Source organism: Peromyscus californicus, unplaced genomic scaffold, assembly GCF_007827085.1.
Source record: "Peromyscus californicus insignis strain IS unplaced genomic scaffold, ASM782708v3 Scaffold_5__1_contigs__length_169319896, whole genome shotgun sequence".
Taxonomy (NCBI): domain Eukaryota; kingdom Metazoa; phylum Chordata; class Mammalia; order Rodentia; family Cricetidae; genus Peromyscus; species Peromyscus californicus.
Window position 1 is genome coordinate 85,782,658 of NW_026294573.1, and position 25,556 is coordinate 85,808,213.

Below are 25,556 nucleotides of genomic sequence, written 5' to 3' on the forward strand. Positions count from 1 at the left end.
AGAGTGTGAATATTCTCTGGGTTGCTCAAATGATATGACCAGGAGAGAGAACTGAAAAGGGTGTTCCCAAGGTCTCTGGTCACCCACCCTCTGCTTTGTTCAAAACACTTAGCTTCATGCTCCTAGCCCTTCCTTACCCTGTCTCAAGAGGTGACCAGGTTTCCAGCCATCAGTTTTGTCATTCATACAATGTGGGTGAGGAATTACCTCTCCTAGGGCTCTGTGGCAGTCACCCGGTATAGACAGGCTGGCTCTGAGAGAGAGGTAATTGTGTTCACCTGATGGTCAGTTCACAGACACCTTCAATATCCATGTTCTAAACAAATGTTTGTCAAGTTTAACAATGGAAGTATTTATTAATAGAATTTGGAGAATAACTCCAGTTTCTGACAGTTAAACATGAGGCTGCTTGGGTTGACATGGAGTTAAAGGGTCCAAACCTCACCCCACTGTTCATCTCCTGAAACATATTCACCAGATTGCAAACAACAGGACACACAGCTCCAGATCTCACAGCCAGGCAGTGCTCATTCAGGTTGGAGTTCTAAACTCCAGCAGCTATGGGAGTAAGGACAGTGCCCCCAAATGAAACTGTAGACAGGAATTTTAGAGGCGTGAGAAAGCCTGGTTATTTTAATCAATGTCAGCCATAGACACCACCAGCATGTAGTCAACCCAGTATGTAAGCTGTAAGCTCTTGATGTCTCCTTGGGTATCATAGCCCCAAAAGATCACAGCATATCTCTGAAGCATGGATGTACTTATGAGACATAGAAACTCAGAGTGCAAAGAGTTGAGTCTTAGAACTTAAGCCATGGGGCCAGAATCTCAGCCCATGTCTCTGCTCAGAGGCATATTGTGCCTCTGCTGTGTTCCTTTTCAATGTATCAGCTTCTTATATAGCCCTCAGAAGGAAAGCACTTCCTTTCTGACTAAGTATGCTCCTCCAGGCAGACTGTGGCCACTCATAAATACAGCAATAGCCTGATCATATAACCAGAATAGAATTTTGAAAGGGAATTCAAGCTGACAGAATGACTCCCCGCCACCCGCCCCCGAATCCTACCCTTTCTGATGTTCACAATGAACTAAAAGCACCTTTTGGACTCTCTTCCTGCATTTCCATGAACTTACAAACTAGAGTTTCTGATGGAAAAACATCCCCAGAATGCACAAAGCACAAAGGCTCCTCCATACTGAGGCTATTTCTGTTTGAAAAGTAGAACTTGAGCTACAAATATTTAGTTGGCTCTCAATACACAGTTCCTCTTTGAAAAATCAAACACAGACACAAAAAAGCCAGCAGTCAGGGCTGACAGCGTGACATATGTGTGATGGGGAAGACGGTCTATGGTGTCTCATCTAATTTTCTAATGCTGCAAATTATGAACTAACAGCTCCATTTAATGGAAGGAGAAATTAAGGCTCAAGGAAGCTGAGTGGCTCAGCTCAGGTCCTTCCATAAAAGAGTCAGAATTGGCTGCAAACACAAGCTCTCTAAGCAAAACCCTACTGTTTTGTCTCTTGTGCCACACTGCCTCCTGACGTCAGGTTTGGCTAACCAAGTTCAGAGCCCTACATGGTGTCCTTTGGGGGATGGCCAAGAGAGTACAGAAGACTCCAGCTGGCATCAGTGCCTCTTGATTTCACAGAGGAGCCCTGCAGCTATCATTTTTCATGGTGCACAGGAAAGGTTAGCTGGTGGTGGTGCAACTCGCTGCCCAGAAACAGAAATATTCAAAGAGACAGAGAGGGGGAAGGGGAGGAGGGTAGACGGAGAGGTAGCATTCATGTCATTTCTGGTGACTTGCATGTCAGAAAAGTCAGCACACACTTTCCCAGGCTGTGGAGGTGGAACCCTCAAATGGAAGAACAGAACAGAGCCGTACCTGAATCTTGTAAGGTGTAGTTCAGCTGACTGTGTGGTTTGAAAGGGGCTGCTGAGGAGAAAAAAATGGGGCTATGCCTAGCCTCTGAGGAATGAATCCCAGGACAGTGAGGGAGTAAGATATAATCTCCAAGCTACAGATTCTGCCAAAGCCTCAGAGAGGAAGGTTATGATTCAAACACCTCTAACTGTGGAAGATAGTTGGGAATCCCCTTGAATCCCATCCCAGACCAGCCTGAACACCTTCAACATGTGGGAAATATTAGATGGGGGCCCCTTTCCAAGAAGGAAAACCCCTTAGTGTCGTGAGACTAGCCTCCTGCAAACTCTATTTCTTTCCAACACAAAACACACTGGTGGCTTTGCCTACTGTAAATTCTGCACACACTCTAAGACTGCTTGTGGAGGATAGACCACTACATAGTGACCTGATGACCTGATTTTAACCCTGGTGACCAGACTTTTGTTCAGTGGTACCATTAAATCTAATAATCTTTCTTCCCCTCTGCCATATACACTTCCCAGACTTTAAGAGCCACCTAGAGTCCAGTGTTCTCATTGCCATCTTTGACCCTCCACTATGGAACAAAAGCAAAATGCCCACACTGAAAGTAGATTGTGAATGGAAAATCCTCTCCATGTGTATTTTCACTCTATTTGAGAGTAGAATTTTTAAAAATATTATTTCCTTCCAAGCTGAATCAGATGTTTGAAATTTCCTGACATTCTCAGGTCCTGAAATGTGAACATTATAACTCAAATAGCTTTGGCTGGTTCTTTAACCTTCATCAAACAGAATGCCAAGAGACAAAGGTATTTCATAAGGCTGGCAAGTAGATAGCTTGCTCCAGAATCAGCCAAAGGTCACCTTTTATGCAAAGGAGGGAAGGTGGCTTCTGCTAGCAGCTCTAAGGATGTTCCAACTTGTCCCCGTTGAAGGAAAATGAGGGATAATTGGGAAAGTAGCAGCATTAGTTACTTCGTTCATCATCACAGGGACAAATACCTGTCAGGAAGCAACTAGGGAGGGAAAGGGTCTTTTTGGCTTACAGTTTGTAGGGACACAGCCCATCATGGAAGGGAAGGCATGGTAGTAGAGGCTGGAGGCAGGTGGTCACACAGTATCCATGCTCAGGAAGCAGAGTCATCAAAGTTGGTGCTCAACTAGCTTTCTCTTTTGTATGAAGCACAGAAATCCCAGTCCATGGACTGGTGCCACCCTCACTTAGTGTGGGTCTTCAGTTAACTAGTTAACCTAGTCTAGAAAATGGCTCACAGACATGCCCAGAGGTTTGTTTCTAGACTAGTTTCTAGACTATCAAGTTGATGATCAAAATTAGCCAACACACTAAATTTTGCCATGTAGATTACCAGTACTGCCCCATTTTACCATTGCCCATTATTTCTAATATCATTGCCATTCCTCTATTCAAAGAGTGGGGAGCTGGGCTGAATCAGTTTAAGTAGCTTACTCAATACCATGTAGACAGATGGCAGGGAGGACCTCAACCCAAACTCAGTTCCAAGTCTCTGGAAGCTGGTAATGACCGTTAGGGTAAGCAAGCCATGCCAGGCACCATGCTTCTGCTCATCCTGTCTTAGGGAGCTCATCATCTCCACAGTCTATGTGCAGGCATCAGACACTCAGAATGTAATGTCTATGAAGTGTCCTGCTATTCCTAACACAACAGGGTTTGGCTTCTGAAGGTGTGGTGAGCAGCTCTTTCACAAGTCTGTTTCATGACTTACCACGTTTCCCTGTGAGCAGGACAGATCTTCACAACATAACATACTCATGAAGCAATACATTTATGAAATACTTCTATGCACATCACTTTCGTGTACTCCCAGCACATATGTAAGACTTTGCAGGAAGGTAAACTGAGGTCTTTGTTACTTGCATAAAACAGAAAGTAAAGGCATTCAGAACTCCTTCCCAGTGTTTCCCTCACTATGCAACATGGATTCTAAGGAATTAATCCAAGTTTCCAGCTAATAAAAACAGTTTAGAGACAACTGGCTATTTAGCAGATAAATATTTATATTTTTAAAATTTATTTTATTTTTAATTATGTATATGCATGTGTGTCTCTGTCAGGGTAGCGCACAAGAGGACAGTTTCCCTTGGAGGTCAGAAGAGGGTGTCAGATCCCTGAAGTTGGAGTTGTAGGCAGTTGTGAACATTCCTACTTAGACTCTGGGAACTGAACTCAGCTCCTCTGAAAGAGCAGCATAAGCCATCTCTACAGCCTCATACTTGCATTTTTACAGAAGTAGTTCAGTAAAACAGGCAGCACTTAGACTGGTGAGCAAATTATGGATGAGGGGCTTTTGACAAATCTGTGGATACTAAGAAGTATAAGAATCAAATTTCATCACCCAGTACATGTGAAATGGGTTAAGGTAACACTTGTTGGATTAAACAATGGAAGAGGCTCAAGACTGTGGGGAAAAGCATTAGTTTTATTCAAAATGCTAAGGCTACAGATACTTGAGGAACACTGGATGAAAGCACAGTGTTAGGGGAGCCTGAGAAGCCGGGCAATGCACCACCATTGCATGTCACCTGCAGAAGCAACATACTGTGTGCAGAGGGAGACAGCTCAGAGCTCCACTAGACCATCTGCTGGCCAGAGATCCTTGCAAAGACCAAATGTAAGCACCAGTATATGAAATGATAATATTTTAAAAAAATAGAAATGTGTACAGCTGATAACAAAGCCACCTAGGGAAGTAGAACTCTGGTGCAGTGAACTACAGAAGGTGCTTTAACATAGCAGGAGTCTGCCTTCTGGGGAGGACAGGAAGCCAGAACAGCTCTAGAAGTGGGCAAGGGCATCATGAATAGCTTCCCCTACCCTGTGTCACTAACAAGCATACAGAAGTAGTGGAACGCAGAAATGTTACAGGACAGTGCTCTTGCAGGAAGGTTACTTTTGCTAGAATATACAGAATGTCGAAGATGAAGAGGCTAATTGATGGGCATCCCCAAAGCCAGGAGCTTACAGCTCGGTTGCAAAAAGACCATGAGGTGATTCAGGTGATGCCATGGAGAGATGGAGAGGTGAGGCAAGGGACCACATTCAACCTTCTTTCAAGTACATTTATCTGTTTTGTTCGTGGAACTCCCACATGAGACATGATTTGGTGAAAGGTTTCTCTGGTACAAAAAGAAGAAGAAGGGAGAGGAAGAAAAGGAGGTGGAAGAGGGAAATGTTTGTACAAATCACTGACCTACTTTAATATCTTATTTTAAAGATGGTGAAACTGAGACGTGGAGAAGAGAGAGCTTTTCCTAAGATGTCATGCCAGGTGGCAGTGGGTCAAGGCAGAATCTTGGGTCTTCTGATTTTGCTTTTAGGATCCAGGGACAACATAAAACTCTGCAGTTCACACATTCTCTTACAAAAAAAATAAACTGTCTTGTTCTCTAAACAGTATAGCATATGTGGAGTGAGCTAACAACTCCATTAGTTATTTACTCATGGCAAAGCATCGTCATTTAAAACAACAGTAATTGTCTTACGGCTTCTTTAGCTCTGGAATCAGAGCACAGCTGAGCTGAGCTGAGCTTTCTAGGTTAATTTGTCATTGTTGTTGGCTTGGGTTTGGGTCATATCTTAAGGCTTGACTAGGGAATGGTCAGCTTCCAGGCTGTGTTTTTTGGCTGGGCTCTGTTCCTCAGAAGTTTCTAGACTGAAGGTTTCAGTCCCATGCTGTCTTAATTCCTTCCCACATGGGGCATTTCAACAAAGCCCTTTATCTCACCCAAGCCAAAAAGAGAAGAGAAGAAAAGAGAAGAGAAGGAGGAGGAAGAGGAAGAAAAAGGAGGAGGAGAACAACAACAGGAGAAGTAGAAGAGGAGAAAGAACAGGAGGAGGAGGAAGAGGAGGAGGGGGAGGAGGAGGAAGAGGAAGAGGAGGAGGAGGAGAAAACATTTGGTTTCTGCTAAAAGAAAATTGTTAGGCTGTACCACAAGGAAAGGCAGATATGCAAGCATGGGACTTTTGAGGGGCAGTATCAGTGCAGTCATTTTTGAATCAGCCTGCTACAGTTTCCAAAGATCCAGTGTCATCATTCCCTGCAGCTTATTATAGATGACAAATTCACTCATCCCACCTGCACTTCTATTAATGGGTAATAAGTAATTGTGTCAACCACTAAGTGAATTGTGTCTTAACTTTTCTAGCCATTAGTAAGGTAGTCATCATAGATCATTTAAGTAGCACTGACTTCCTTCAAATATCACCCCAAGCTAACATTTTGCAAGACAGTAATTCCAAATGTATTAGTCAAAATTCTGTAAAAGAACAGAGCTGATTAAATATCAAAAAGAGATTTGTTATTTTGGCTCACATGATGTGATCTGAGTGCTCCAACAATGACTGTCTCACACTCAGACATCCAGTAGTTGTTGAGTTAATAAGCCTGGATATCTCAGCAGTCCCATCTGGTCCTGAAGGCCTGGAGGATTCCTGGAGAACCACTGGCCCTCCGTCTGTGTTGGGATTCCAGAGAAGCTGTTTCTACTATTGCTAAAGGGATGCCTTAGTAGCAGGATAGATTAATGTGTCAGGAAGAGTGAGGACAAGCAGGTAAAAAGCCAAGTTTTCTTCTCCCATGACCTTTCATATGGGTTGCCACCAGAAGGGACTGCCCGGATTTAAGTAAAGAATCTTCCTGTGTCAAATAATCTAATCAAGAAAATCCCTCACAGGAATGTCCAGTAGCTTGGATTTTGGTTGATTCCAGATTTAGTCAAATTGACAAGGAAAATTAGCCATCATACTGCATATGTTTTATTGAAAGGCAAAACATTCAAGGTGACAAATTACCCAAATTCCTTCTCTCCAATCTAGCTCTCGCAGCATATAAATTAAGACTAAAATGTGGAATTCTGGTTTTTTTTTTCCTCTCCTTTCTACTATATACAGTATTTTGTGTTCTCTATTGCTGTTATGGTTTGAATATGAAATGTTGCCCAAAATTTGTGCTCTGAATGCTTAATTCTCAGTTGCTGGCCCTATTCAGGATATTAACACTTCTATAGTCTACTATAGAACTTATAAGAGATGGGGCCTCGCAGGCAGAAGAAACGGTATGCCTTTGAAAACTCTACCCAATCCCACTCCCTGTCTTTATCTCTGGCTTGGTGCTTCCCGGTTGGCTCTAAGTGAGCGGTTTCTGTCACATGCTTCAGCCACCACACCTTCTGATGAGTCAGTGTTCTCTTGAGAAACAAAACTGAGAGTATGAACATATATTTTAAAGTATTATTATGTTGGCTTACAGGATATGGTCTTGGTAGTCCAACAATGGCTGTCTTCATACTGGAGAGTGAGAGAAATTGGGGCTACTCAGTCCACAAGAATGGGTGCTCCAGAAGACCCAATCTGGTATAAAGACCTGGAAGCATCCTAAAGAGCCGCTAGTCTTCAGTCCATATTGAAAATCTGAAGAATCTGGGTCCTCATGTCAGTGAAAGATGGAAGTAGTAGCGGCAACAGAGTAGCTGCAGTCACCAACGGGAAGAGAATGCAAGCAGGCAAAAAGGAAATAGCTTTTCCCTAGGGTCTTCTTATATATGGATGTCACAGGAAGGCACCATGTATGCTAGAGGAGAATCCTTCCCCTTCAGTTAATTTTTCTAGGAAATATCCTCACATACCTGCCTTGATACATGCCTCTGAGTTGATTCCAGATCAAGTCAAGTTGACAACCAGGATTAATCATCACAAGTCCACCCCTCACTAAACTGACACCCAACCACATCTCCTTATGTTATGCTTAAATTCTAAATGAAGACTATAAAAAGGTCACAATTCTGCTAAGCATGATGTAACCATCTGTAAATGTGCTACACCACTCCCATCCACCATCCAGAATAGATGGCAAAATTTCTTGAGGAATGCCTAGTCTTTTACTGTCTCATAACTTAAGAAATATATTCTCTGTCTTGATGGACTGAAACTCTCTGAAACAGTGAGCCAAAATAAATTTTTCCTCCCTTAAGTTGTTTCTGTTGGGGATTTTGATCAAATCAATGAAAAAGTAATTAACACAAGTCAAGCACCTCACTGCCCCCTCCCACCATAATTCTCAGCATCTTATAAATGGGCCAGTGCAACAGATTCCTACCAGGGTCCCATCACACCAGCTTTCCCCTTCAATCTGTGTCACAATTTAGGATTATAGAGGTCAGAATATCTATGCCCAAATATTCCCAAGTCGTTCTTTTCTACAAAGAAAATTAACACCACCTAATTGACATTCAAGATTTCCCATGATCCAGATCCCTGGCTGCCCAGCAGGTTCTGTGCCTCAGCCCCCACTCTCCTGCGCACACCTGGCTCTGATACTTTTTTTTTTCTTGTGAATGTCATTCCCTTTTACATAGAATGGCATTCTTTATGTTTTACACCTAATTCATCTTTTCTCTTCAATTGTTAGTTCAGGTGCCACCTCCTCCAGGTACATAAATGCCCTTCCCCTGTCTCCTTTGCACAACCTGACATATTCCACCATCCCCTGCATCAAATTGCCATTGATATCCAACAGACCAAGCCTTCTGACAAGGCAGTTCTTAAGGGGAGATGTTTATTACCTGATTCACCTGAAACTCAGCATGACTTGAAGTTAACCTTAAATACCTGATAAAAGTCCTTGTTCCCAAGATTCAAAGATCCCATTTCACAAGAGGCTTGCTTAGAAAAACTAGAGTTAGACGTTATTTACATGGTTCAGCCTCTGGGCTCACACCTAGGCAGGGTGGTAGCATACCTTATGCCTGAAGGAAGCCATGCCAGTCCTGGGACAGAAAACCATGTCAGGACAAGGATTGTCTTTACTTTCAAAGCTGCCCCCCCCAAATAGCTGCTGCCATTACTTGGGATTTGGGAAAAGCCAGTACCAAGGACAGAGGACATCTGTCCAGGGATTTGAAACTGAGTCAGAGTATGGATCAGTCAACAGCTAGTGAGAGGAATGTATAGCCTCAGGGAAGAGATGAGGACAAAGATCTCTGTCTTTGGACAAAGAAAACCACAACACATGGGAAGGGATGAATCATGAGTAAGAATATGGCTTTGACATCTGAAAGCTCTGGGTTCAAAATACTTGTGTTTGCTAGGCAAACTTGACTAAATAACTGCTCCAAGTTTCACTATATATATATATATGGCACAATATAACAACACATATTTTAGAAGATCATGGTAGTTATTAAATGATATTGTGTATTATATTGCTTATCAAGGAAACTGGCATGTGACATAGATGGTCACGGAGGTTGACACCTGTTTTTGAGGTAGTTGTTGGTGCTGAGACCCCACTGGGTAAGCAGTTCTCAAATTGTATCCTGTGAAACAGATCCTTATGAGAGTCCCTTAAAGAGCATTCTCTGGCCAGTGAGTTTGGCAAACACTTGGCAACATCCTGGAAATTCAGGGTTCACATAGTCATTTCATCTGTAGTGCTAAAGGATGACAACACAGTAACAAAAACAATATGGCAATATCCTATAATTCATTATAGTGGTGTCCTATTCTGTGTCATCTTTGATAGCAACATTTTGTGAACTAGGTAGTGTGGAAACAACAGAAATTCACATTCCTGGAGACTTCCAAGTCTTAAAAATAAAGCACCAGTACATTCCGTGTTTTTGGAGTGCCCACGTCCTAGTTCATAGATTAAGATTTACAACAGTGCCTACCCTGGGTGGAAGAGACTAGGAAGCTCCCTGGAGCATCATTTCGAAGGACATTGATCCCTAAACTGATGGGAGCCCTGACACCCTTCTCCTCATGACATCTGCCTTAAAATGTGTTGGACCATAGTCTGGAAAACTCTACACCGGAGTACCAGGCTCCACATACTCTTAAGGGAACTGTAAATTTGCCCTCACACATCTAAATTGACAGTGAAAAGCCAAAACAAATCACTTGAGCCAAAACAGGCATGCCCGGGTCAGGAAACCTAGCTGGAGAGGCAGAGACATGCAGAGTGTCATCCCAATTAGCAACTCTTTCTGGCTAAGGTACCCAGTGAGCACAGCCAAACCTCAGCAGATTCTGCAACCCTGTCTAGGCCAAAGGGAACTTGCCAACACGTACCCAGGAGCTAATAACCACTTGCAAACAGTGCACCTTGGCTTCAGCGTCCTCCAAAGAAGAAGCGTACAAAGCGGGAGCACCAGCCAGAGCTCAAAGAGAAAGGCAGAGGTCAAATGCTCTGGGACTTACACATGGACAACCACCAGACAGCTGCTAGGGGGTATGGGAAGCAGAAGATAAAGGAATCCTTTTGCGCTCCTCATCTTTTTGCTTACTGAGCAGCTCAAATGTTAAGTTTTCACTTTTTTAAGAACTGAAGAAAACTGTTTGAGGAGCTACCACAGCGTGGCACAACGTAGCTGAAATTTCATGCGTCAGAGCCACAGGAAGGGCTTCAAAAAAAAAGCTGCTTCTGTGTCATAGGCTAGTTCTTGAGCTACCCCAAGTCTCAGTTTGACCTCTAAACAGGCATAGTAAGTAATACTCAGCTCGTTATATTCTTAGAACAACGAGAAGATCAATAAGAAAAGCTTAAACGTAACGTGTGGCACAAGACACGTGCAAGTGTGTGCACAGGAGCAGGCACACGCCTTTGTGGAAGCCAAAGGACAACAAGGGAGTCAATTCTTTTTCTTTCATGTGGGTCCTAGGGATCGAACTCAGCTCACCAGAATTGAAGGCAGGTGCCTTTATCCACTCAACTATTTCACCAGCTCACAAGACAAGTTTACGGTAGGCAAATGAAAAAATGTTGGTTTTCATGCCTACCCAGCTATATTTGGTTTTAAAACAGCAGCAGTGATAATCACTATATTCTGGCAGGAGTCAGCAAACTGTGAAGTAGCAGCCTATTTTTGCAAATAGTGTTGTATTAAAACACAGCCATGTTTGTTTTGCTTATTTTCTATAACAATGTTCTCTACAGTAGTAAAGTTGGATACTTGTGAAGTCTATTAGTTACTTTTGTGTCTATGCACCTAAGGTACTTGACAGAAAGGACATATATAGGCTAGAAGGCTTATTTGGGCCCATGGTTTCAAAGTTAGACTCCAGGATGGCAGGGGAGGCTTGCAGCTCAGGGCTCAGTCTGAGGTGTCAGAAGCATGCAGCCCTGATTCACGTACCTAAAGGACAGTGAGCACAGGACATTAGACTGAAAAGGGCAGTGGCTATAAACCCGCAACGGTCCTTCTCCTTAGCCTCCTTCCACCAGCCAGACCCTGCATCTGAAAAGGCTCTGCAGCCTTCAAATTAGTCCCACAGCTGAGGACCACGTTTTAAACTGTGAACCAAAGGATATGGTCCCGATTCAAACCCTAGCAGAAAGAGGTGATCTGACAGCACATTTACTCTCTGCTCACTCAGGAAATGTTGACTGACCCCTCCAATCAGTGTGCTGGATTTCTTGGAACAGTTTTCAGTCACTATAACCCTGACAAATTGCATGTTATTACACACATAATGAGAATGAAACAGAAATAAAAGTTAGTCTGATTAGTCTTCCGGCACAGGTAGGGACACAACACAAAACTCTATACTAGATGGAAGTTTAGAAGAGTGACAGACACTTCTGTGACCTACCCTCCCTTTATCCACTTTGTGCTCTCTCTTTCTCTCTTACTCTCTTTCCTCCCTCCCTCTTCCCTTCCCTTCTTTATCCTCTCCCTTTCTCTCTCCCCTCCTTTGTAGGTGAAGTTTTTCTGGTCCTGCCCAGCTCCCACATCCCTGCGGTCCCACAGCCGCTCAGACCCAAATGAACACATAGAGGCTTACATTATTTAGGAACTGTATGGCCTAATGGCTCAGGCTTCTTGCTAGCTAACTCTTACATCTTAAATTAACCCATTTCTTTAAATCTATACTTTGCCACGTGGCTTGTGGCTTATCAGTACTTTTACATCTTGCTTCTCACAGCAGTGGCTCTTTGCTCTCCTTTCTGCTTCCTCCCTCTCTAGTTAGAATGTCCCGCCTAACCTTGTTCTGCCTCACCATTGGCCAAACAGCTTTATTTATCAACTAATCAGAGCAACACATATTCACAGCATACAGAACAACATCACCAATCACTTCTTCCTCTCCCTTTCCTTCTCCCTATGGTCTCTCCTAACCCTACTTCCTCAGGTTAAATACCACACCCTCCCTCCCCCCGCACCATATGCTGAAATAAATGATTCTGCCTAGAAGGAACTTAATTCCCTTTTCTTACTTGTACATTTGCTTGTTCAGACATGAAATGCTGCTTATTTTGTTTCCTGTCTCTGTGTAAAGCAACTTAAGGGAGAAGGGATTGATTTTGTTCACAATTCTGGATTCATCATTTTAAGAAAATCAAAGCATCATCACTTGAAGCAGCTGGTTACATTACATTCAAGGTCAAAAGAAGGGAATTGAGTTAAAGTATGCATGTATGTATTCAGATCACTTTCTCTGCTTTTCTACAATCCAGGATACCTTGTCTAGGGAATGGTACCACCCATGATGGGCAGATCTTTCTGCCTCAATTAACATAATCAATCAAACAAACAAACGCACAACCCCACCTAGACAATCCCTCATTGAGTCTTTCTTCCTAGGTGATTCAGGATTGTGTCCTTAACAAACCTAATCTAACATTTCTTACCTTCAGAAAAGAATTTTTTGTTGTTGTCGTTGTTTTTGTTGTTTGTTTAGTTGGTTGGTTTGGTTGTTTGATTTGTTTTTGGTTTTTTTGATATAAGGTTTCTCTGCGTAACAGCCCTGGCTGTCCTAGAACTCACTTGATAGACCAAGCTGGCCTCAAATTCCCAGAGATCCTCTGCCTCTGCCTCCCAAGTGCTGGGAGTTGGGGTAAAAGGCATGCACCACCACAACCCAGTCCAGAAAAGAAAGTTTTAAGTGTCAGAGTTTCTGAAATACTCTTACAATGTGATTGATTTCTTAGCGATATATAGTGCAAGGCCCAATTTTTCAGGACCTCTTGATTTTTAAGCTCCTCTGTCTGGTGCTTCCCATTTTATCATCCTCTCATTCATTAATCTTCTCTCTGGGCCAACTGAAGGAGGGCAGGCTGTTCTCAGCAGCTCTAGAGATCTGCTGGAGATTTAGACATTTTAGTTCACTTGGCTTTGTGCCCTCTTCTCAAGTTCAAAACGGTAAATGAAACTACCATGTGTACTCCATTTTCCCAACTTCATTCTCCCTCTCTATGACCCCAACAAATGCATTCACATTAATGAAACTGAGTGTTCCTCTGATATATATTACATAAATGTTAATTCCGTAAACCAAACAATAAATCTTGTTTCAAAATCCACCTGGTAGAAGAAAAAGAACCTAAACTTTGGCCTCGTGAGACAGTACCCTTCATTCTGATTCAAGTAGCACTGACCTGATGACTTGCTCAACAGTCTCAAGCCTGTGCATCCGATAGCAGGAAAATATAAACAGTGTTCCCAGATTGCCTAAGCTTGGATCATGATGAAAAGGCATTTGTAAATGGCCAAGCACCAAATAAATAATACTGATTTTTTTCCACTTTAGGTTCAGTTGCTTAAGATCTTCCTGGGGCTTCACCTTTGATGATAGACAGCTCCTGGCCAGGTATAGCATCATTTCTACCTAATATATGAGGGACTGAAAGGGGAGAGGGTCTAGGTTTGTTCTGTACCAGTACTTTCCTCCCTTGTGTGCCATCAAACCCAATCCTGTGACGTACTTCAAACACAAAAGAATCAAGTATGTTTGGGAAACACGCTGTAAATGATCTTCTTGGAGGTTTCCACAAACTCATAAAAGACCCTGGAAAATCCTGAAGTAAAGAAAGATGCGTAATTTGTTTGCCTTAAAATGACATTGGTTTTAAAAATAGCCTTTCCAAACATGATTAACTAGGAAATACTTTTTGCTCCACATTAATACCTCCCAACATGCCACAGATTACACTTTAGGAAATAAGCTCCTGCACTAACTAAGCCCAAGTCTGAGCTCAGACTTATCTCTATTTTTCCAGTTCTCGTGCAGCCTCATGAAGACTTTTTCCACTGTCAATATTTGGGGGAGGGGGGAAGAAGGGGCAAACCCTGGGTTCTTTTGAAGTTAGTCCTTTGAACTTAGTCATACAGCCATCCTTTGGCATTACTAGATTGCTGCAGGAAAACTGAGGGTTAAGAATGTTGTCCGTGACTAGTGAGTCATTTCACCTGAATTAAACTCTGCTGTCCCCCTTTCTAGTTATGTGACCTCAGTTTCCTCATCCTCGAGGAGTGAAAAAGAAAGAAAGCTATATCAGGGATCTTAGGGAGGAGCCAATGAAATAACCCATCTAGGGCACAGGAAGGACAGATGTTTTTAATCAGGGCTGCTGGTTATTATTTTAGCTTTTAGGTGATCCCAGTTTGAGAGAGGAAAAGTAGACACTGCATGTCTGCATGCCTTTTCTGGAACCACACTAATTAATTACTGGAGTGGACTTGGTTTTCCACAGTGTCTGGTTCTTGCTACCAATCTTAGAGACCTATTTTTATTTCAGGAGTCTACTGCTATCAAAGTGCATCAAGGCTGGTTTATCTTGATGCCTCCTGGGTTTGGTAATTGTCAGTGTTTCTCTCTGCCTCCATCTGACAGCAAACCTCAGTCCAGCAGAATTCCATTCATTCAAATACCAGGACGATTATTTCAGGAAAGGTTTCTGAACATTCTAGTGCCCCAATGCCAAATAATTAGCGCATGTATTCACACTGCCCTGCTCCTGTGTTGCACTATATCTATAACCTGTGACTCTTGAATAAATATCTTTAATTTTTCACCCTTGGCTCAAGTATTTGAGACCTGTGAAAGAGAGCCAACTGTATATTTTATAAAATTCTGGTGGAAATAGAAAATAGAGGAGCTATTGTTCCAGGATAAATGAATTCAAATTTATTTTTGAAAAGATTTTCCAGAATTTTATAGGAATCTATAGTATTGCCATTTGGTCAGACCCACTTTTTATTTTCTTTTATGTCTAGGCAAGAAGCAGAAGAGAGAAAACTACTGCTCTGCAGAAATTTTATTTCAAAAATTGAAACCAGACCATAGCAAGGTAGCTTGTGGTCTGAATGTATCAATGGACCTAGTCATTTTTCATCAGAGCTGTTCTTAGGTATACTAAACCACAAATATGAATCTCATTATGGTGTCTAGATGGAAATATTTTATGGATTAAAAATTTGGGCATTTAAGTTGGTTGGTAATGAAACTTCTTTTCAAGGAAAGGGAGGAAAGGAGCCACAAAATACCACCAGTGATTCATCCAAATACCTTATGAAAGGAAAAATCAATGTAATATCTGGGTCCTTTTGTATTTAATATTGGCCATTTTGCTTGAGTTTAAAAATGGAATGCTAAGTTTGGTTAGACAGAACTATTGCCAAATTAGCAACAGTTTGCAGATCATTAAAACCAAGACCATTCTAAAACTGGGGTTCACTGTATTCTAGGTGCAGTCTTTGGTGCTAGGTATACAGGGCTAGACACCTCATATAATAGCCTTTGTCTTCGTGGAACCAAAACCCCTATATAATCTAACTCTATATGGACAAAACATAACTAAATCAGCCTAGCATAAAAATGAAACAGAATCTACACATTTCTAAAGACATCAAAGTCTCTCAGCACCTTTTGACAACAGTAGTATTACTCAGTTCCGATGAGAGGGTGGGAGATAACTAACTTCTAATAACAGAGGTTATTTTAGTCTCACTTGAAGGACAGATGAAGTCTGTCCACTCAACAGTCGGGCAAGTGGGCTTTTTAGAAGTCTTCAAGACACCAGGAATCCTATCCAAAAATACGTTAGATTCAGCAGCATCTCAAAGGTGCCCATCAACTTTCTTCACTCCACAGCGGCACCATCGGGTTCTGGTCCCAGGGGACTGACAGGCTCCCCTTCAGCCTGCCATTGGAAGGTCAGATGGATAGAAAAGCAACTGCTCTCAAATGCTAATGCCCTCCTTTGGCCTCCAATGCAAAAGCCAATGAGAGATGATGGACTCTGAGGGGCTTGGGTTCATACCCTCACTCCTCAGTGTCATCCCAGTGTGACATAAAATTATACTTCAGTTTCTTCATCTGCAAAATGAAGATAAAATTTTCACCTTATGATTTGAAAGGAATTTGAAACTGTATATTCAAAATGCTTAGCTCAAGTTCTGGAAAAGTACAGTCAATAGCTAAAACATAATAATCTTGTGTCCTTCTATTATCACGATTGGTATACTTCTTGGTCTTCCAAGGCCTCCTCAGTGAGTATTCGGTTCATCTAGGCCTTTCCTTCTCCAGTAAGCCCTCCATGAGCTCCTTAACCAAAAGTACCACTCCCTTCCTTAACCCTTTCATTGAGGCTGGCACTGTCCCTACCCTTATTCATGCATATTCTCCTTATTCATGCATATTCTACCCTTATTCATGCATATTCTCACAATGACATCTGAGACCAGCTCACAGCTCTTTACTCAGTCCCTCTTCCCCAGTGTGCACTGTGAAGCCCACAATGAGTGAGAAGCAGTTATTCCTGGAGAGAATCTCAACATACCTGTTTTTTCTGTGGACCACGCAACATGTTCCCAGTTTTTAGTAATACTTGAGAGTATCATGACCATTTAAAACAGCCATGAATGGGCTGAAAAGAAGTTACAGTTGTGACTATTCAGGAGGGGATTTTAAACTTTTTTACTATAGAGAACACATTTGTTTTGGCTGCTGTGGTATCACTGATGCTTAACTAGGGGCTTGGCACATGGTAGGTATTTGATAAAGATGGATGGGTAGATGGAATAAAGATATACAGAATCAGAAATTCTAGAAAGTTCTTAGCACAGTAGCCCTCCCAGTTCTTTTCCCTGATAGTTGTCTCTGGAGATCATTACAATGGACTCAGGCTAAGGATTAATGGAAACTTTTCATATGCACTTCCTTGTTTTTATTATTTTTATTTTAGTTTTGAGACTATAATATAATTATAATGTTTCTCTCTCCCCCTTTCTCTCTCCAAGTCTTGCCATATACCCCTCCCTGCTCTTCTTCAAATTCATGGCCTTTTTTTTCTCTGTTATTGTATACATATATGAATATATACATACATATATATTCCTAGAGATAACCTGTTTGGTCCATATAATATTACTTACATGTATGTTTTTCAGGGTTGGCCTTTTGGAACTGGATAACCAATTGGTGCATTCTTCCCTAGAGCGGACCACCTCTCTGGTTCCCAGCGTTCCACAGTTCCTTAAAGCTCTTTGTGTTGGGTTGAGGCCTCCTGGGCTTTCCCTGTCAACTTTCTCATGTTCATTGGTATCATCTTCATTCAGCTCCTTTTTGGTTAGTCATGTTAGTGAGACTTTATGGGTATAGTTTTAGATATTACTAGGAGACACAATCTCACAGCAAGTTCTCCTATCCTCTGGCTCTCACAATCTTTCTTCCCTCCCTCCCCTTCTGCAGTGTTCCCTGAACCTTATGTGTGGGAATGTTTTGTAGATACATCCATCAGGACTGGGCTCCACAAGTATGCATTTTGATTGGCTGTGGGTTTCTGTAGTAGTCTCCCTCTGTTGTAAACAGAAATTTCCTTAGCCCTATTTTGTATTTTTTCCCAGTTTTACTAAGGTAGAGTTGAAAAGCACTGATGTATAATGTGATTATTGATAGACACATAGATAGAAATGGTTACACAATATAAAGGTAATAAACAACGTATCTACTCATAAAGCTGCTTTGTTTATATATGCTGATAGCACCAAAGACCTACCATCTTAGCAAATTCCAAATACACAATCTATTGGTATTATATTACAATATAATATTACCAATCTATTTCAACATAAGGATTCTCATAAATAAGTATATGCTATGGTAACTGTGTATGACTGCTTAGGGTAATATATGCAGTATAATCCTACAGTGGGACATCCCACAAGTATGTCATTATTTGTCAACAACATCTGCATGTGCATCATGTGCATGGGTACCACTAATGTGCCACTTTTAGACTCAGTGATCCTTTACTGTTGGTTGTAATCCCTGCACAAGAGTGATTTTGATTCTATAATCTGATTTCTGTCTGTGTATGGAAAGCACTGTGAGGTTAGGCCAAGTGTTTTCCATTAAGAGAACAATTTTGAAAGACTAAACCACAGACAGTCTGTTCTGAAGAAATCGCTGGCCCGGTATCATGGACAACCATCCCAGCAGCAGCTCTGGGCCTCAGAGAAGCCTTGGCCAAAGTTCTGACCTCCCAGAAAAGAGCTCCACCCAACTCATTCACTCCCTTGTTCCTGCTACTGAATTAGACTAAAGCTAAGGGAATCCCGGGTCTGGAGCCACAGTCTTTTCCTTCTCTTAAGGATTTCAGAATGGTCCTGATACTAGGCTAACTGAAACCCTGAGGATTGTACACTTCCATAGAGGAAGTCACAGTGGGAACTAGAGAGATGATTCAGTAAGTAAAGGTGTTGACGAAATAAGCCTGGTGACCTGAGTTCAGAACCCTAGAACTATGTAAATAGCCAGATGAAACAGCAACAGTATATAATCCTAATGTTCCTTCAGCAGGATGAAAGACAGAGACAGAATCACCTAGAAGTTCATGGACCAGTTAGCCCAGCATGCTCAGTGCAGCAGAGATGCAAGGAAAACCTTGCCTCCAACGGGGTGGAAGATGACAATTGGCTCCCAAATTTGGTCTCTGCCCACCCCATGTGCACACATGCATGCATACAGACACACATGCACAACTAAATAATTCTTTTAAAAAATAGGAAAATGGGGAAAGATAAAGAAACAGTGGGCTTAAGAAACATGAATAGGTGTTTGGAGAAGGAAGGACTTCTCAACAGTACCTTAAGAATTTATTTTCAGTCAGAGAGCAGCCTTTTGCTAAACTCCTTCTCCAAACAAGACACAAACAATCATGCCCACTAGGTATAAAGCCTACTTTCTTTTAATTCAGAGCTAAGAAGTGTTTTGCATAAATTATCTCATTTCTTCTCACTTGCAGTTGGTACTCATGTTGTCATTTTACAGATGTTAACATAAAGGCCCAGACATGCATTGTTTTCTATCCCCTGCCATAGCTACTAAGTGGAATTATGTGGAATTGCTACCACCCAGTCATGTTTTATCTCAAGACAATTTGCAGCTCCTCTGGCTCATAATAATAGGAAGAACAAAGTCAAGTTATAATGATATTTAACTTCCCCAAGAGCAGATGTTCTCAAACATCGTATAGTCTCTTTTATGACATTTGTCCATTTTAGCATTTATAATTCCTTTCGGGAAAAATCTGTTTCCATGTCTGCTTCCTTGACTGACCTGTGACTTCATTAATAGCAACACAGAGCTGTCCATCACTGGTCTCTGAAACTCTCTACTATTCCAAGGCTATCCCAAGGCCTATTATGACATCATTTAACTAATCTTTATTGAAAGAAAAAAAAACAAATCATTTTTTAAATGAATTAAGTGACAAGTTTCTGGGACAATTGACAGTCCCACTGACATGTTCCTAGGCACCAATTAAGGCACTGGCACTCTATCTCAAATAGATAATGACTAGCCAGTGCTGAAATTCAGGCCCTCAGGGTTCAAAAGGATCTTCAGCTTGTCAGTTTTCTCTGTGTTTTTTCACCCAGAGTGTGCTGGACTCACTCAAATGAGAGGGTCAGATATCCTTGGAAAACAAATCCACACTTAAGGCTGTTTCCTGGCTCCTGGCTCTTCCTGACACATTCCAAGAAGGAATTTATGGATGTTGGGAGGGACAAAGGGTGAGGAATTTGTAGACCATTTTAGAAGCCTGTGTTAGCAGCCCCATGCTTGACTGACTGAGCACAATAAAATTCTTTTCCCTGTAAGCCAAAAGAAAATTTTGCTGTAATACCTTAGAGTTGCCAAAATGATGTGGAAACAAATTTCATCTGCATTTGAAAAAATGGAATTATTGTTGTCTATCCAAGTCAAGGACTTTCCATGTATGTACCTAAGTCAAAAAGATAAACACATTCCATGAGCTACTAATCACACTTTCACCAGAAGTGTGTCTCGAACCACATAAAGCTATCCAGATAAAGATGATACTGTCTAAAACAGAAACCATGTATTGTGTATTCTCCAGCTGTGACCAGGGAAAATATTCAAGGATGAACTCCTTTATCTCACAATAGTCTCCGGCCAGTGGAGAGATGTCAAAAAATAACCCTTAGTTTATCTCATGCTGCTCCTTAAAGGTTAAAATCTCCAAGTGCTGATGTGTGCATATTCTTGTCATCAATTTTGTCATCCATAAACTACAACAGCACTTGTTCCTTTGGAGACATGAAGGCAACCCCACACCTGCTTCCCTGGGATTGATGTATGCTAATCCTGCCCAACTTAACATTGGCTTTCTCAGCTTTGAGTAAAGAAGCACAAGTTATCAGTCTCCGACAATATGCTCCAGTCCCTTTATTACCACTCACTTCCCATGAATAGAAAGAAGTCTAGGGAGCTAGAGAGATGATGCTGCCATTAAGAGCATTTGCTACACTTCTAGAGGACTTGGGTGTGATTCCCAGCACCTACATGGCAGCTCACAACTATCTATAACTTGAGTTGCAAAGGGTTCGACTCCCTCTTCTGGCCACAACAATTAAAAAGCATTCATGTGGTTTACTGATACACATGTAGGTAAATATATAATAAATTTTTCAATGATAATCATCTATCTGTGATTTTTATGGTCTTTGTAGATTAAATTGTCCCTCCTGAAATTATAAAAGCATAGTTATCCAATCTTGACTCCCCATGTCTAACCTAATCTCTCAGACTGCAATCTCAACTAATTTCCCCAAAGTCTGCCCTCAAAGAAGACATAAACCAACCAGTTGTCTGCATGCAGGAGATTATTTTGTATTGCTAACATCATTACTTCTCTCCATTTCTACCCTCTCTAGAGCACAACTTTCTACTTCTAGCAAATTGATCTTCACAAGGCTTACTTTCTCAGACAACAGTGATTTCTATAGCTTCTCTAATCTAGGTCCAAGTTGCCACTAAATTTGGGATTGGATTACAGTAAGAGATCAAGTTCTGACTTAAGCAAAAGAAACTATTAGCACAGATTCTTCTATGTTGTGATCCCGAGTGCAACAGAATGGCATGTCCTGATGACTAAGTGTCTACAATGGGCCAGACAACGTACTCAAGCTTTAGCACAGATCTCTAGTCCTTGATTCTCTCTGATGTGTGTGTGTGTGTTGTTGTTGTTGTTGTTGTTGTTGTTGTTGTTATTGTTGCAGAAGCCAAAGGTCAATCTCAAATGCCTTTCATCAGTTTCAATTTCCTCAGGGACCATGAACTTCGCTTGTGTGTGTGTGTGTGTGTGTGTGTGTTTTATTTGTTTGTTTGGTTTTTGTTTTTGTTTGTTTGTTTGTCTATTTTTGAGATTGGGCCTCTTACTTGATTTGGAACTTGCGGATTAGGCAGGAGCCTCAGGGATCTACAAGGAAGTGCTCTTATGCCCAGCCTTTTACATGGATTCTGGAGATCAAACTCAAGTCCTGTGTTTTCATGACAAGCACTTTACTGACTGAGCCATCTTTGAAATTGTTTTGACCCCTCTTTTATAAATGAGGTCATGGATTAAAGAATAAATACCTTGCCAAAGTTACTGAGCCAGAAAGTGCTTAGATGTGTCTTCTATAACACTGAAGATGTGTTTAACTGTTCCCAAATCACAGAAGCATCCCCAATCCTCAGAGCACCGTGAGCTGATGTAACAGGTAATCCTCCCCTATGGATCTCTCAACTACACAATGAAACAGCTTCCTTCTTCCCACATTGTCCTTAATTCTTACTTTAGGGTCTCAACCAATAGCTCAAGCACATGTCATAGTGAAAGAAAACCATAGGTAACTTTATGCTAACTATAGATTACTCTCATATGTATGTATAAGTCATTATTTTGTAAGTCTTAAAACCAGCCTGAGTTTAGCTTGGCACTCATATTTTCACAAAGTAATTTCTCAACCACCTTTGACAGTTCCCCTCTCCTATCTGAATGTCTATGCGTATGAGTGACTATGTGACAGATAAATAAGATAGCTCAGCAGTCAGAATTACTTAGAGGTATATCTTTCTCCACACTCTGTCTCATATAATCCTGACTATTTACATCTCAACACAAATTGCATTCTTTCCAATAACCCATACTCTGCCATTCTTTGGACACTTCCTTTGTTTTTCAAAGTCATAAGCAGTTGACTCCTGTACCCAGAAAACAAATCACCTGCATTCTTATTTTTCTTTGTTCCCTAAATACTGAAGGAATTATTCCATTTTCTCCCTAGTTCTGTTGCTAAGTCCCAAAAGAGTAGACACTTGGTCTTATATTTATTTCTACCACCCACAGAACTTTGGTTGCTATAGAAAATTCAGTATAAAATCTGTCTGTGCTGGTCAGTCTGAAGCTCATAAAGCTCATGAACATCTCTTAATTTGGACACCTGGTTCAAAAGTATTCTGTCAAGTTCTTCTAAAGCCAAGACTGTGGAATGTTCTGAAAAGATAAATCAAGGAGAAGAGGGTCTGAGGTGAAAAGATTAAACACTATGTAAGAGCCATGTGACTAGGAAGAAGCAGTTGGAATTAAAACATCATTTCTCCTCTGAGTCTTTTGCCTTCCCCTCTGTCTCCCATGATAGAGAAACAGCAGTGCTTACCTCAGCCTGGAGACTGAGGAATTACAATCAGGAGTCACTGAACATCTCCTGGGGCTGCAAGCCTTCACGGCACCAGAAAAATTCCCTCAGAAGGCAAGACTCGTCAATACTGGGAGACAATGAATGATTTCTACGTAATGTTCTCATTACATCAGTCTTTTAAGCCTGCCATTGGCCCTGATTTCCACAGTAAAAAGTGTCATAAGGAGGAAAATTAAATAACCCATGCCCAACTTACTCTAACATTTTGCTGTGTTTTTCTATTCTCTACCATCACCTTACATTTCTGAAAGTTGAATAATGCATAACATCATTCCTTCAAACTTGCAAGATTCTTCTAGGGGGATATAAAAGCTTCAGACACCTGAGACATTAAATGAAACTTTACCCAGAATTGCAGCCACTCCACAGTGCACATCAGTGGTAGACACAAATAACAATTGTTTTCCTTTGTTTATATAGATTGCTCTTCCAAGAAGATTGGGACATCCAACTGTATTCTATTGAGTACATCTAAATATCAAATCCTACTAGAAGTTAAGACAGCCTACAGATCTACAGACACCTAGCCAATCCAACCTCCACCATGGGGGCCATGACCTGGCTATTGCCAGGCATCTTTCTAGTTTTGCTTGCCCACACTTCTGAAGGTGGGGTCATCAAGAAAGTCATCCGGCACAAGCGACAGAGTGGAGTGAACATGACCCTGCCAGAGGAGAATCAGCCAGTGGTGTTCAACCACGTCTACAACATCAAGTTGCCCATGGGCTCTCAGTGCTCAGTGGATCTGGAGTCAGTGAATGGAGAGAAAGACCTAACCCCCACCCCAGAGTCCAGTGGAAGCTTCCAGGAACACACAGTGGATGGAGAAAACCAGATTGTGTTCACACACCGAATCAACATCCCCCGCCGGGCCTGTGGCTGTGCTGCAGCTCCGGATGTGAAGGAGCTCCTGAGCAGGTTGGAGGAGCTGGAGATGCTGGTATCTTCTCTAAGGGAGCAGTGCACCATGGGTACAGGTTGTTGTCTCCAACCTGCAGAAGGTAAGAGCCAGGATTGGTTGCCCTGTTTCTGTGCAAATTGGAAAACTGATGAGCAGAAAAGAATCTATGAGTGGTTTCTAACCATAGTTTCCTGAGAAACTAGACAGTCAAGGTGTTCATTTTAAAAAAAAATGAGGTCAAGTAAATGTGGAGAGTGCAACCATCTCTCTTATGTTCTTGGAAGAGTCATGGTAATAATAGTTCTCACACCAATTTTCCAGCTTTTGAAAAAAATCTGCTTCTTGAGGCCCTATTTTACTTTAATTGTATCTTTTAGATTTATTGGTATGGACAGTTGGCTCAGCGGTTAAGAGTATTTGCTCTCCCAGAGGATCCAGGTTCCATTCCCATCACCTACATGGACACTCACAGCATCTGTTACTCCACTCTCAGGGGATCAACACCTTCTAACCTCAGCGTGCACCAGGCACACAAGTGGTACATGCATACACATGCACGCAAGGCATTCCTCCATACAAAACAATAAAATAAACAAATCTAAGTATTAAGATTTAATATTTTACTATTTCCATGTGTGTATGTCTGTGTGTGACTGTGTGCACACGTGTGTGTGTTTACAGGTCTGCACTCTTGTATACATGCACTAAGGCCAGAAGAGGGCTTTGGGAATCCTTCTCTATCACTCCCTGACCATTCATTTGAGGTAGCATCTCTCCTTAAACCTAGGGCTCTCATTTTCTCAGCTAAGCTAGAAACCAGCAAGCCCCAGTGATCCCCCTGTTTCTACTCACCCGGAAGATGGGATTATCGGCATATATGAGACACACAGCTCTTGGGCACTGGGATCTGAACGCTGCTCCTCGTGATTACACAGCAAGTAATGTGAAATGCTGAGTCGTTGTCTCTCCAGTGCCCACTTTAATTATAGCTTAGTCAAACATGTTTGACCCTGAAATCTAACTCTTAGTTACCCTAAAATGTCTGAGAATAACACACCACTCCTTCTCCCAAGGGTACCCTCTCAAAGAGACTGCTGTAGCCCCATCACTTCATTGTACAAAGAAAGAAGCAAAGGCCCAGGGGGCAGTGAGATTCTCAGGGTTCTGCTGAGTTAACATGATCTTCCACAGTCCTATGTTCTTACAGATGCACGTTTCTGCCTGGGTGGTGCTGAGTCTGTGGGAATCGGGAAGAACGTATTCAAATGTGATAGAACACAGTGTGATGATGTGAAGGTGGTCTGGTCAAGGCTGGTACATACAGCCACCTCTATGCACCCGACACTGCGATTGTCTTGTATGATCCTCCAAACAATCCTTTAAGATAGGGTTAACATCCCTCTGTAAATCTAAGAACTGGATTTGAAAAGTTGACCAACTGTCACAGGATAACTCGATGACAAAGAAGGACATAGACTTTGGGTGTGCCTGGGTGTCTTCACTCTCCTTGAGGGATATCCTGGCCTCTTGTGCAGCCATTCCAGGAGTTCTGCTCCTTTGGAGTTAATTAATTCCATTCACCAAGGTTCATGAAGCTTTAACTTCAAATCAGAAATGAGTATCTGTTTCTACCACTTAGAAAACTCTACCAGAAAGGAGATTGATAACAATTTCAAGAGTGGACCTGACTGCCCTATGCAAGGAGTGCTGTGGGACGCTAGGCTTCTAAGGCAATTTTAATAAGTTTATCTTTATTAATAAGCCAGTTCGTTTTCTAGCTGTCAACCCCCTTGGGGAGAAATGCAAGCGAGAAGACGCAGTAGGTTTAATGATAGTGTAGACTGAATGTGAATTCCTTCTTATTGTCTCCCCTAAGCACCTGCTCCCCAAGCCAGTTGATGCCTAAAGATGCAACTGAATTTGGGTCAGGGTTTTTCATGTGAGTACCAAGAAACTGC

General features: G+C 41.8%; 1 protein-coding gene across 5 annotated transcripts in view; it reads left to right on the forward strand.

Annotated features, from left to right (window-relative positions):
* Tnc (tenascin C) overlaps nucleotides 1-25,556 on the forward strand; it is a 90,635-nt gene that overhangs the window by 2,000 nt on the left and 63,079 nt on the right. For 4 of the 5 annotated variants that reach the window (XM_052716787.1, XM_052716789.1, XM_052716790.1 and 1 more), the window contains exon 2: nucleotides 23,118-23,698. In XM_052716787.1, coding sequence (XP_052572747.1) covers nucleotides 23,242-23,698 — 457 coding nt within the window. In that variant the 5' untranslated portion in view covers nucleotides 23,118-23,241. Of the gene's footprint in view, nucleotides 1-13,458; nucleotides 13,519-23,117; nucleotides 23,699-25,556 lie in introns of all 5 variants that reach the window. The other variant, XM_052716788.1, reaches the window with a different exon arrangement.